The 14,100-nt window shown below is 40.4% G+C and overlaps 1 protein-coding gene across 3 annotated transcripts in view; it reads left to right on the top strand.

Moving 5' to 3' along the window:
* The first annotated feature begins 1,119 nt into the window (after nt 1-1,119).
* The window catches only part of edil3b (EGF like and discoidin domains 3b), a 311,349-nt gene continuing 298,368 nt past the window's right edge, over nt 1,120-14,100 (top strand). For all 3 annotated transcript variants that reach the window (XM_078564731.1, XM_078564719.1, XM_078564710.1), the window contains exon 1: nt 1,120-1,455. In XM_078564731.1, coding sequence (XP_078420857.1) covers nt 1,386-1,455 — 70 coding nt within the window. In that variant the 5' untranslated portion in view covers nt 1,120-1,385. The remainder of the gene's footprint in view (nt 1,456-14,100) is intronic.

Below are 14,100 nucleotides of genomic sequence, written 5' to 3'. Positions count from 1 at the left end.
AATATATAGTGCACAGGATGGATGGAGAAATGACAATTGACTGCAATTATAGTTTCCAACTTTATAACAGGGAATGCACAATGGAAAATAATACCACTGGTCGTAAACTAAAATCAGACTGGCGACAGTGCATGAGTGGATTTTCAGTTCCATTACGGCACGAATAACTCACAGTACTCCTTCACGCACAAGTGAAAATATCATTAAAACAACAACTCTATCGAGCACTCTTATTTACTCCAGATTTGTTTAGATTTGCAAAGCTTTGCATTTACATTTTGAGACTGTAAAATGAACTGAAACACAGACACATTTAATATTAGTGAAATGAAAAATAAATATATCCACTTCGTGCAAGCAGGATTACAAATAGACAAACAGCTGTCACCTCAATGAATAAACGAAGTAAAAGCAAGGATGGAATCCATTTACTGGCTATTAAATGAAATGAGGGTGGGGGAAGGAAACAGCAGATCGAAAAGCATGGAGAAATTACAAAGTGGCTTGGTGCATGAGACGGGGGCTGAGCAGCAGGCTGACTGCAGGTGATGAAGCCAGGGATGTTGAGGAATAGGGTAGGAGAAATTGGGGTGGTGTGGGGTGGAGAGGAAGGGAGTGCCCGGGAGTGGGGTTCCATGGGGTGGAGAGGAGAGGAGTATCAGGGACTGGAGTTCTGTGGGGTGGAGAGGGAGTGTCGGGGAGTGGGGTTCAGTGGGGTGGAGAGGAAGTGAGTGTCGGGGATTGGGGTTCTGTGGGGTGGAGAGGAGGGGAGTGTCGGGGAGTGGGGTTCAGTGGGGTGGAGAGGAGGGGAGTGTCGGGGAGTGGGGTTCTGTGGGGTGGAGAGGAGGGGAGTGTAAGGGAGTGGGGTTCTGTGGGATGGAGAGGAGGGGGGGTGTAATGAAGTAGAGTTCTGTTGGGTGCAGAGGAGGAGAGTGTCAGGGAGTTTGATGGAGAGGAGAGGAGTGTTGGGGAGTGGGGCTCTGTGGGGTGGAGAGGAGGAGAGTGTAAGGGAGTGGAGTGTTAAGTAGGTGAGTAGTTTCCGGGTGTTGTTGGGCTGGAGGAACACGTGGAGCAGCGGCGCTGTGTCTCTCTCTATCTGTGGCAGTGGGCCGGCAGGAACAGTATCAGGCTGTGCTATCTCGGGCTGTTCCTCATTGCTCTCTCGGCTCCCTGCTTACACTGACACACAGCATCATTCGGCGTCACTGAAAAGTGCCCAGTGCTTCAGCACATTCCCTGCAGTCAGTCGTTGACTGGAAGACAGCTCTCTCCCCCTCTCTCTCTCTCTCTCTCTCAGCAGACTGACCCAAGCCCAGCCAACAGCAGAGTGAACCGATCTGGAGACTGGGTGCGACAGCCTGGATCCGAAGCTGTGTTGAGTCAACATGAGAACACATCACTTCTCCGCCACTTTCATCCTGACTATCAGCCTGGGTATCCTCCACCTTGCCCAAGGTAAGTTTTATTCACGCAACACCTGAATTAGACCTACTGAACGTCCTTCTGTCTCTGTCTGTGATAATTCGGTTATCAGGACTCCAGGCAAACAGGACAGCCAAATATAAATCCCCTTTTAAATGGCAGCACTTTTTGTGCCGGTAGTTCGTGACAAAAATCATTTCAAGGTTTTCTTCTATATATAAAAAGATCCCTCAGCGATGTTGGGCGATTTCGATTAAACCGGGATAGGGTTAAGAGGGACGAGGTGTTTGTGTGTTTTGTGCGTCTTTTCATGTTTAAATCTGACAATTCCTCTCCGTTTCAGGACGTCATTTATCGCTGATTGCAGTTTGTGTAATGTTACTGGAGCTGAGGAAACTTTTAACCCTCTCAGCCCTGTTAATGAAAGATTCCGAGACCAAAAGATATATTAAAAAGAAACCTCCTCAGTTCACCATCTCCCGTCCGGGAGAAGTGAGAGTGAGAGAGAGAGAGAAAGGGGAAAGTGGTGTCAACAAAGCACTTGATTTATTGTGTGATTTCTGCTCGGGTTTCCTAGTTTGGGGATGGATGTTTTACAGTAACTGGAATAGGATGTGAGTGGGGAGCAAACATACCTGCTTGCTGGTGTGAAGGGGTTGGCATGGGGCACATTGGGTAGACTGAGGTAATGGGCACTGACCAGGGAAGCGAGCAAAGTGCGAATCAGATCGGGACATTTACACTGGCGATCCGTCTGACCAGGCAATTCTCCGTGTACTGTGTATATGTGTGCGTTGCTTCACCCATACTGGGCAGAGATGGTCGTTTTCTTTTGCAATCTGTAAGATTTTTTAAAAATCAGTTCAAAACTAAACGATGGATACTGGTCGGCAAACTTTAATGAAATGTCATTTTAAACAGGTCCCATGTCAGCCTTTTGTTAAACGCGCTTTCTTCTTTCGTTGTGTAACTCGACGTGTGGATATTTAATTCAGCTTTCCTTAGGTTTGGTCCTGTGTCTTTTTAACATAAAAACCACTCATCCCCTCTCGCCCGGTAAGTTGTTTTTAAAAAAAATTATTTTAAACCTCTTGATAGTGGGTTAAACGCGCCCAGTGGAGGTAGGTAGCTGCTGATCCTTCGCTCTATCCCTTTCTCTCTATCTGGGGAGGACAAAGCTGAGAGAAATGTTGACTGCGTCAGTGGGAGTAGTGAGACTGACTGTCCACTCTGCACCGCCCCATTCATCACAAAAGAGCCCGGGACTGCAAAGACCCACACCAAGCAGTCAGACACCCATCAACAAGAGCATCAGAACTGAAAGACAAGCAAGAGGGCGCAGCAATCATGGATAACGTGTAATATCGAGCAGGATCGAAACAACTCCCGATGCCATCTGTAACATGATGCCATTTCCCGAAATGATCTTTAACAAAAAAAAACCCTAAAAGCGCCGGGGAGAGGATCGGCTTTCAGCATCGATTGTGGTTTATTTTGCCCCGCTCAAGTTATCTTGCTGATAACAGAAAGGCAACACAAAGCCGACTGATCAGCTCTGTGAACATTGAAGATTTTCCATACCGGATTTGTCCACTATTTAATCGCTGAAACAGAAATGAAAGACAGTCACAGTTTTATTTAATAAGCATTGGACGAATTCTTACATTTGGCTGTCAAACGTTTTTACTGACCCCATTCAGCCTTTTTTAAATTATTTGTTTTCGTCATTGTTGAAGTGGGATTGAGCCGTGGTAAAATCCTAATAATTAATATAAATGGTCAAATCTTCAGAATTAAAACTAAACCCACGGCTCTGTCATCAAGCTGAATATTTTATTACCTTGTAAATTATTAATCACAATGCTGCTTTAAAACCCATGCCGCTGTTGTACGCATGTGTTCCTACACAGCATGCATGCATGTTTTCAGAACTTATTTTTAGGTAGGTTTTGACTGAATTCAACTCTTTTTTTTTACTCACAGTCAAGTAAAAGAGCTGTCGAAGCACTTCTGCAGAGGACAGAAGATTAAGATGAAGCGTACATGCAGTTTAAAATTTAAGGACTAGGTGTAACTGTTTATTGAACAATTTAAGATGATTTAAAACAGAACAAGGTCTGTTTTAAATTAGCCTTTTTAATTTAAGCTGCCTATTAATGGAGTAGATATTTTTAAAACTGTTTTGAAATTGAGGGTTTTCAAATACTTATTAAAAATATCAAAGCATTTAACATTTAATGTAAGGGCGTATCCAATGTACAGAGCAGGTGGTTCACATCAAATTAGCTGTTATTCAGCTGCCTGGTGTTTTGTACATTTGTTATTGTGAAAAACTTCTTATCTGCCCGACTTTTATTCTTAATTCTGTCTTTTTTTTCTGTTGTAGTCACTTTTAACTCCTCTCTGTTCTAGTCCCTTTCTGATTCACACCCTTGTCTGCGCCAAACCCCTTTTAAAGAGAGGGATCTTCTGAAGAAGATAACCTTTGTACAAATAACATGAAGTACATGAATAAGGCTGTCTGATATGTGCCTGTAACCAGCATTTTACACTACTTGTGCCAACAAGACAATTAGCAAAATATAATTAGGATCTACACAACACAGCATTGACTTTATTTTTTGGGGGCATTTATTAGGTTATGGCAAATTTGCAACATTCTTGGAAATAAGTTTTTGCAATATGTTCCATAATTTTTAAATCTATGAACTCATATGTATATTGGCCAAATATAAGAAAATGGGAAGTTTGAATAACAAAATAAAGCCCACAACACAATGGAAGTACTATTTCATAATAACTTGTCTATTGATTGTACAGTTAACAGTTGTCATTGTAAACATTAAAATTTACTTTGTTGAAGAAGTAATCTATCCCACAATCGGAGACTTTTATAAACTGTTAGCTGTGAATTCCCCTGGCTCTTAAGCTTGTCCAATTATACAGCTTGTTCATTGTAGAATACAAGCTTATTCCTATATTTCCATTTGTGAATTGACTCCTGGATCACTGAAGAGCGATGCAGAATAAAGATAAAATTTAGAGGGAAAGTTTCCGCAATCTAATTGATTGCACCTCTTATCAACCAGTTATTGAGCATCAAACTACTGATTATTTGCCAAAACTGTGAAAAGGTGAATGATACAGGAAAAGCTTAAAGCGGGGAGGGGTTTTAAATTTCAAACTTACTGGCAGCTATATCCTTTAGAGACCAGTCTGCTGTGGTACATCAAGCACTAAATGGGAAGGTGACAGCGTAGTGAAATTATCACTGGTATAGTATTCCAGAGACCCAGGGTAATGATCTGGGGGCCTGGGTTTGAATCCTGCCATGGCAGATGGTGGAATTTGAATTCAATAAAAATCTGGAATAAAAAGTCTAATGATGACCATGAAACCATTATTCATTAATTGTGAAAACCTATCTGGTTCACTAATGCCCTTTAGGGAAGGAAATCTGCTGCCCTTACCTGGTCTGGCCTACATGTGACTCCAAACCCACAGCAATGTGGTTGACTCTTAAATGCCCTCTGAACAAGGGCAATTAGGGATGGGCAAAAAATGATGCCCTAGCCGCACCCCATGAATGAATTTTTAAAATGTTCGTTGAATCAGAATGTAGTCTGTGCCATTGCTTCTCTCAGGTTCTTCAAAATGATGGCTAATATGGAGGAATATATTTGTCATGTGAAGGGAGAGGCCAGTAGGTGATGATCAACATAAAGGCTTCCTTGACATTTGACCTGAAACCATGAGATTCCATGAAGCCTGGATCCTCATTTGACTGCATATCACTGTGCCCTGACCATCTGGTGTGTCTGTCTGGCTGGTGGGACAAGGTATACCCAGGTATGGTGGTGGATGAGCCCAGGAAGTTGGCTGATAGACATAATTCTGTGAGTAAAACTGTTGCTTGACTAGTTTGTTCCCATCTTGGCCACTAGTACACAAATGTTCGTGAGGAGCAATCAGAGGGTTCACTGGGCAGAATTTGTCTAAGTCTTTTCCTGATATGATACATGAGTCAAAGCCAATATATCTATTTATTGCATGACTGGAGTCATGTGGAAGCCAAATGGATAGATGTGGCAAGATTATGATTCACAGTAATTCAACAGCTGTCATGTCTGGTGCTAGCCCATGAATTACTGGATTTATTTAATTCAGTTTTTATAGCTGGCTATGTTGCGATTTGAACTTATGAGTCCCTGATTACTTGTCCAGTACTATAACACTTGGCTACCACCAAATTTAAAGTAACTAAAGCATAAGCATTTAAAATTCAGCATTTGAATGCGTGTACATCTCTTTCATAATTCATTGTAAAAGTTTGGGATTACTTTAGGTTGTGTGCATTGCTGCACAAATGTCCCCATCTATTTTTGTGTGAGTACTGGTGTATCTTGGCTGAATTTTGGAATTATTGTTAAGAATTGGTATTAAATCAGAAACATCAATACAAGTTATGATCTGAGCAAAACTTGATCACAACTGTGCTCAAGTAGCATCCAAGTTGTCACTCATCCACAACTGCCAACATAGCTTAGTTGCCTATAAATCAGATGGCTGTAGATTCAAGCTTTATTCCTGAGCCTGATCACATCAGCTAGCTGACATAGGGCATTATTGATGGAGTACTTTCGAAGGTTGCAGCTACCTACTCTGGTGGATGTAAATGATTCTGTGGCACTATCTGAAGAAGAGCAGGATGTTCCTCTCTGTTTTTACCAACATTTCTCCCTCAACCAACACCACCATGGTAGATTATCTGATTATTAGTTTATTTGCTCTTGGTGTGCAAACTGTCTGCCATGTTTGCCTATATAACAAAGGTAACTGCACATTGAAAGTAATCCTTTATTTGTAAAGTGCTTGGAACATCTTAAGAATGTGATAATCAGCTGAACAAATGCACCTTTCTTTTTATGATCTTGTTTTGTGCAAGAAAAACTAATTTGCAATTTCAATTTAAGTTATTTTGCGAAATGTTTTTAAGTAATTGCGCTTGCGTCAGAAAAAATGTATTTCTTTGTTTCTTGGCATGTTGTTTCAAACCTGTCCATCTCTGAGCTTTCATTTCAGAATGACATATTTTGCCCTATGAAATTTCTGGAAGATTGCCATAGTTGACATCATTTTCAGTCTTCTTTCTAAATGCCATCATGTCCTGGCCTGTTAAATGACTGCCATGTAGCCCATGATCTGAAAGTGCTGGGCAGATCACACTATGAAACATATCATTCCCAACTGCTTTTTAAAATTACAAAAGGGCATACACTAAATATACAAAACTTGACATTTTCCATTTCAATTGTTGAAACCCAATGGAGCAACCATTGTATAAAACTGGATTCAGGAATTTCTACATCCTCCTGACAATTCTGTATTTGAGTGCCTTACTGGGAAGATGAATCTTTTTTTCAAAGTGTGTTTTAATATTTCAAATGAATATATTTTCTGTTTACAATTGCATCATAAAGAATAATTTCCAGTATCATTCAAAACACTTCAAATCCTATCACTATGCCAATGTTGTCCTGGCCGGCTTCTTATCTTGCACCGTCCATAAACTTGAGTTCATCCAAAACTTTGCTGCCTGTACCCTAAACTTACCAGGTCCTATTCACCCATCAATCCTGCCCTGATCTACATTGACCGCTGGCCTGACAATATCGTGATTTTGAAATTTTCGTTCTTGTTTCCAAATCCTTCCATGGAACGATCCTTCTCTACCCCCAGTCCCGCAATCCTTCAAGATATCTGCACTCCTCTAATTCTAGCTTCTGGCATCCCTGTTTTTAATTGCTCCACCATTGGTTGTCTTGCCTTCAGTTGCCTATGCTTGAAGATTAAGAATTCCTTCCTGCAACCTCTCTAACTTGGAACCTCTCTTCCTTTAAGACTGTCCTTAAAGCCTACTTCTTTGACCAGACTTTTGTTCACCTGTTCTTATATCTCTTTATGTGGCTCAGTGTCAGATTCTCTATGTTAACACTCCTCAGAAGCACCTTGGGATGTTGTTGACGTACAATGTTTGTATGTAAAAATTACTTTTTAAAATTGGATCTGATGATTTGGAGCATATTGACATGCTAATAAAGGCTTCTAAGAGTCTCAGAATTTGTATCACAGGGAGTGTTTCAAGCAAGTAATATAGATGCAATTAAAGGAAAACTGGATACGCATATGAAGGAGGAGGGAATAGATGGTTACGATGATAGATGTGGATGCGAAAAGATGGGAGGAGGCTTCATTGGAGCACAAACACTGGTGTGGAATGTTTGGGCCTAAAAGCCTGGTTCTGTACTGTACCATATATTCTCTGTAATCCTTTGTAAAAATCTACTGCAATGGAAAGGTTGAACAGATAACTATGACCATACCCTATGTGCCTGATAGAAAATAAGAGAAATTCATGATTAGAAGCTGTGCCATGACAGAAACTGTTGGCCATTGCAGATTTTTTGACAAAAAAATGTCCCCATTAATACACAAAGGTGCATATTTAATCATTAATTTATATCCTGGGAAAGTGAGAAAACGGCTACCAAGAAAAAAATATTCAATACTCAGATTATGTAATCTTGGCATCTGTGTTCACTGGGGTAGAGCAAAATAGGAATACACTTAAATATAAGCAGAAAATGTTGGAAATCAGCAGGGCCAGGCAGTATCTTTGGCAAGAGAAGGGGAGCAAATCTTCCAGGTCTGTGACCTTTCAACAGAACTGGAAAATATTACAGATGGAACAGGTTTTAAGCAGGTATAGAGGCAGGGAGAGAGACTGAGAGGGCTGGAGGGAAGAACTAAAAGGAGAAGGCAGGAGTGATTAACAACAGGGATGACAGTGCAAAGCAAAAGGGGTGGGAAAATAGGCTGCGAGAAAGTGTGAATGGCTTTGGTCGAATCATTATCAGCACCTGCTGCTTTGGTAGGTCCATTGTTTCAGCCATTCTTGCCCTTTGGAACAGATTTTTTCCTATCTTGATTCTATTTTGTTCTCCCCCTGTCCTGACTCTTCCGACCTACATCTGTGATTGTTATGATATCCTCTGTCACTTTAATAGTTTCCAGTTTCCTGGCCCTAACAATCTCCTCTTCACCACGGATGTCTAGTTCCTCTGTTTACCTCCAATCCCACCAGGGCGATCTGTGGCCCTCTCTGCTTCTTCTTTGAACAGAGGTGCAACCAGTTCCCATCCATTCCCACCCTCACCAGCCTGGCTGAACTTGTTCGTACATCCAACAACTTCTTCTTTAACTCCTCTCACTTCCTCTAAATAGAAACTGTCGCTAAGGAACTCTTATAGATCCTAGCTATGCCTGTTGTTCATGGATTACCTGGAACATTCTTCGTTCCACTCCCTTATCTCTTTTTCTGACACATTGATCACTGTTTTGGTGCTGCACCCCGCTTTCAATCTGAGCTGGAAAATTTTGTCAACTTTGCTTCAAATTTTCACCCACTGTTTGCCTTCACATGGTCCATCCCTATGTCTTCCCTTCCCTTCATTGACTTCTCTATGCCCATTTCTCAGAACAGGCTGTCTACCAATATTCAGGCCACTATAAAGCCACTGTCTCCCATAGGTACCTTGAATTTACTTCTTTCCTTGCGTTTTCCTGTAAAGATTCTATGCCATTCTCCCCATGCCTCCTTTTACATCCCTATTGCACCTGTTCTGACAATGCTACTTTCCACAAGAGCACTTCTGATGTCTTTTGCCTCAACGAATGATTCCATTCCACCATGGTTTACAAGATCCTTGACCCTGTCTGCCCCATTTCCCACTTCCCACACTTCTGCTCTCACCCCTTCCCCTTCCTCCCAGAACCACAGTTCCCCTATCTCTCACTATTCTGCCAGCCACCCTCCACATTAAACAGACCATCCTTTATAATTTCTACTACCTCCAGTGTGATGTCATCACCAGATACATCTTTCCCTTCTCCTTTCAGCATTCCAAAGAGACAGTTCACTCCACGACACCCTGGTCCATTCTTCCATCATCTCCAACATCCCATCCCCTTCCCAGTGCACCTTCCCGTGGAAACACAGGAGTTGCAATGTCTGCCCTTTAACCTCATATTTTCCCTCCATCCATGGCCTCAAACAGTCCTCCCAGGTGAAACAATGATTTGCTTGATTTCTTTCAATTTAGTACACTGTATTCATTGCTCACAATACAGTCTCCTCTACACTGGGGAGAACAAGCATAGATTAGGTGATTGCTTTGTGAAATACATCCATTCAGTTCACATGCATGACCCAGAGCTTCTGGTTGCTTGCCATTTTAATTGTCCACTCTCTGGACCTCTCTGTCCTCAGACCCCTAAACTGTTGCAGTAAAGCTAAATTGAAGCTTGAGGAACAGCACCTAATCTTTTGATTAAGCATTTTGCAGCCTTCCAAACTTGATATTGAATTCAGGCCATAACCACTGCTACCATTTTTTCAGACAGCAGGCGCCAGTAATGGCTTTGCTGTTTCCATTTACAGCTCCTTGAGAATTATCTTTTGTTTATTTCAATGTCCATTACCGCCCTTGCACCACCAACCCTTCTACCATTTAATCACTCCTGTCTTTCACTTATCACAGGCCCAACTGTTAGTTCTTTCCTCCCCTCCCGCTTCCCTGTGCCCCAGCATTTGCTTAAAATCTGCTACATCTCTAACATTTTTCACTTCTGACGAAGGGTCATTGAAATGTTAACTCTATTTCTCTCTCCATGGTGCTGCCTGACCTGCTGAGCATTTCCAACATTTTCTGTTTATATTTCAAGTTTCCAGCATTTGTAATACTTTTACTTTGTATGAATCTACTTCAGGCTGCTAAAATTAGATAATTGGAATATTTTTCCCTCTTTGCCTCTGCTAATAATAGTATTTTTGCTTTTTTAAGAGCTGCCAATCAAAATGGTGGGGTGCCTTTAATTAAACTGCAGATTACTTCATGCAACTCAAATTAATGGGAATAACAGAAAAAAGGCCATACGTAACCGTTAATGATGCTTATTCACATTTAAGCAGATAAAAAAGATTAATATATGATTAATTCTGTACTATTAAAAATGACCGCACAAAATGTTCGGGAAATCTACTTTAAAGACTAAGATTTGCCAGTACTGCAGGACCGCCTGCCTGTAAAATATAATTGTCTTTCTTATTCTGATCAGTGTCTCATATCCATTAAGTGGTAATGTTCACAGACCCAGTAAGTCGACTACTTAAAGGACCTTGAAAAAGACACATAAAACGTACCATTAATTAAAGAGTAGCAATATAAGGTAAGAATAACAAGAGCAGATATGAATTTACAAACCTTGGAACTTACAACTTTAAAGGCAACAGTAACCATGCAGAGCAATGTAGATGAAAGGAAGGTAGAACTAAGGAAAATGTAAGTGTAATAAAATTACATCACCATGCCCTGATGGCAAAGGGAAGGTACAGCAAGAAGCTACTTGTGCAGCTAAAATCAATAATGTTAATGCATATTGTCATTATGTTTCTAGCTCAAGCTGGGACACATTGAGTGGCACAGTCATGGACTTACTAGAGAGGCATTCAAATACCTATAGTGTATTTAGTTGTCTTAATGTTGACTATAGAGTTTGGATGAAATGATTTGCAAAAATGTATGTGTCCACAGATTCTGCGCATAAGTTCTTAGTAGTTTATGTAATGACAATACATTATCCAAATGGAAGTATGTTTATATATTCAGTATCCTCTGTGTTCTCCTCAGAGTTAGAAGAATCCAGTGATCTACAGTGTCTAGCAGGACAGAATATGGTTCCCTTGTGGCAGATTGTGATATGGAAGAGTAAGCATTGAATGTAGCATAAGACACTGATGAAGAGGCAGGAAAGGAAGTGATTAATGAGAGAGGCAAGTAGGTGAAGGGCAGCAGTCTGATTTGCTTTTGGCCCATGTTAGTTAATACCTCTGGTTTCCAGTAGAAGATGGCATAACACATGAACTTCATTGAACAGTTACGTGGCTCAATATTCATGGCAGTACAAGGACCAGAATATCTGTTATCTGCACTTTTGTGTGCATTTGATAGGGAACAGTACCAGTGCCAAATGCGGTCGTGACCATGGTACCATTGAAACAACAATAGGGGTTTCTGGCATGAAAAGTCACACTCCTACTTGTGGAATGTTAAAAATCCAAGATGCAGTTAAGGAAAGCTTCAGAACAGTGGGTGTTGTGGATAACCAAGACCTCCTAAAGGCCTAGTGTTCAACACTTTATGAAGAGGTGGCTTCCAACAGTGGTACACACACAGATGAGTATAGGAGCAGCTGAGTGATATCAGTAACAATTCAAAAAGCTCTGCTTTTGCTTCAAGAAACACTTCAGAAAGCATTGCAACTCAAGCAAATGATACTTCTGGCACTGATGGAGCACATTAGAGGTAGTTATAGATGCGGGCAGTCGCAGTGAACCAATCAGTTTACTCAGAAACGAATTGCTGCTCCTTTTCCTAAACTGGGCAGGAACTGGAAAAATGATCGACACATTACCTACGTAGAAGTATGCAGATATTACAGCAGCAAACCACATTGAGCACATGCCTATGTGCATTTAATTACTACTTATACTCTTAAGTATAGAAAATTATTTATCTTTAACTGTATCTTTCAATCTCTCATTACTTTACATACAAACAGAAGATAGAAAAGATGAGCACAGAAAAATCAGCTAGTTCATTGAGTCTGTTCCATTGAGTAATTTTGCAACTAAGCATGACCCTCAATCCACCTGACAAATCACCAGCCAGGTGATTTCCTGGGAGAGATTAAAATAAAATGATCAAAAAACCCTAGATTAATTTAGGGAAAAAGAATTCTAGGAAATTCCTCTCTGACCCTGAAGGTAATCAAAGCTGAGTTTCAGGAGATCATGATGTAAATTACTCAATATTCTGCCTACCTTTTCATATGCAGCTATACCTGTCTTTTCCAGGAACTTGTCCAGATCCAATTTTGAATGTTGTTATGAATGTGAACATTTCTAACATGGTTATGTTTTGCACTGTCACTTTAAATTCAACGTAAAATGACATAGTAAGAAAGGACATGTGACTGCCTGCTAGTTCTGCTCGGCGATAAGCCAATGTGATCTGGTTACCATGGAGCAGGGGGCCCATGTCAGGTGCTACTGAAATCCACATGCCAGATTTAACACCTGAAAACAAAGGACAAAGCAGTTGATTTTTCCATTGGTAGACTTGCAGATTTCAGGCAGCCTGATTAGAAAATCATGCATAGAAAGAGAGAGAGCAAGAGAGAGCGATAGAGTGTGTGAGAAAAAGGCAGCAGCCATTGCAAACAACAGGACAAAGGCTGCTCTCTATTAGAAAAGGCAGAATGCTGGTGGAAATTTGTTCTCTTGTCAAAGAGAAAGAACCTGCAGAGATTTAAGGACACTGGACGATTTGCCCTGGCGAGGCTGGGAGGGGGAATCATTGGAGTGAGCCATCCTGCTCAAGGTCGGTTTGGCATTCTCAGAATATTAAGGGAAAGGACCTTTGATCATCACTGGACATTATGACTCAGTGAAACGGGGACAAGTGAGTCCATTGGAAGCTGGGGGTAACTTTGGACCAGGTCCTGTGTAAAGCATGCCGTAATGTATACATGCGGCATGGGGTTATTGGTCCTTTTAAGTCATTAATAAGGGTATCTTTTTTTGTAGTTTAGAGTATTAATTGCCTACAAAGTAATGTTTAGTTAAGGCTGATTTTAGTTTATTTGTTACAGTAAAAGTCTTAAAACTTGAAACCTTATTTTGCAATTTCTTAAAGTTGGTCATTGGGAATTAATTTTTTTTAAATCCACGGGGATTATAATAAAGTTTGTAATGAATACATACTGCAAAAGTTGCTAACTTATTCTAAAAGTCTGTGATCTTGCGTGAAAAGGAAATAATCTGATATCTAAGCTGATTCCATGTTTATGTAACACATAAGCATGTTTCTTTGCTTGCCCTAACTTATCCATTTCAGAAAATTTATCCACATGCACACAGCGCAATCTCTTCACAATTTTAAATGCTTAAATCAAACCACCCTAAAATATATACTTTTCTACAGTGAGTAAAAAGAGAAATATCTAAGCCTATTTTAACCACAAATGTTTTTAAACTGGTTATTAATCTGGTGGCCCTCCTCTGAATTTTTTTTGTATGTCCCAGTGTGTGAGGGAAGCAGAACTGGACATAGTGGCCTGGAATTTATGCTAAGTTGCACACGTTTTTCACCACAATTTGCTTAAAATCATCTAAACCACTGCAAAATATTGAAGAATTTTCAAGTGCAAGTTACGTCAAGCGCAAATTGAGTTTCCACAAACTTTCGTGCAGTTTAAGATATATTGCGCTAGAGGCCAGCCTTGCAAACAAAACTCACCGTGCACCCAGATTTAATTAATCACCATTGGGAGTTTCCATTAAATGTATCTGTTTGCAGGCCTTCGAAGAGGCTCTTAAAATTAAACTTCTCTAGGTGGAACAGTACTAATAGGCACCATTTTTAAAAGGATTTAAATATAAACAAATATTTAATTCACTAAGGAACTGAATTCATGTATACCAATGAAATTAGTAAATGGTTCTGTATTGTCTTTTTGAAGTCAATTTCAGTTATTTAAAATCAAGGTACCCAAGAG

This window comes from Cetorhinus maximus, chromosome 2 (assembly GCF_964194155.1).
Source record: "Cetorhinus maximus chromosome 2, sCetMax3.hap1.1, whole genome shotgun sequence".
NCBI classification, from domain to species: Eukaryota; Metazoa; Chordata; class Chondrichthyes; order Lamniformes; family Cetorhinidae; genus Cetorhinus; species Cetorhinus maximus.
This window is presented reverse-complemented; position numbering and strand designations above follow the sequence as displayed.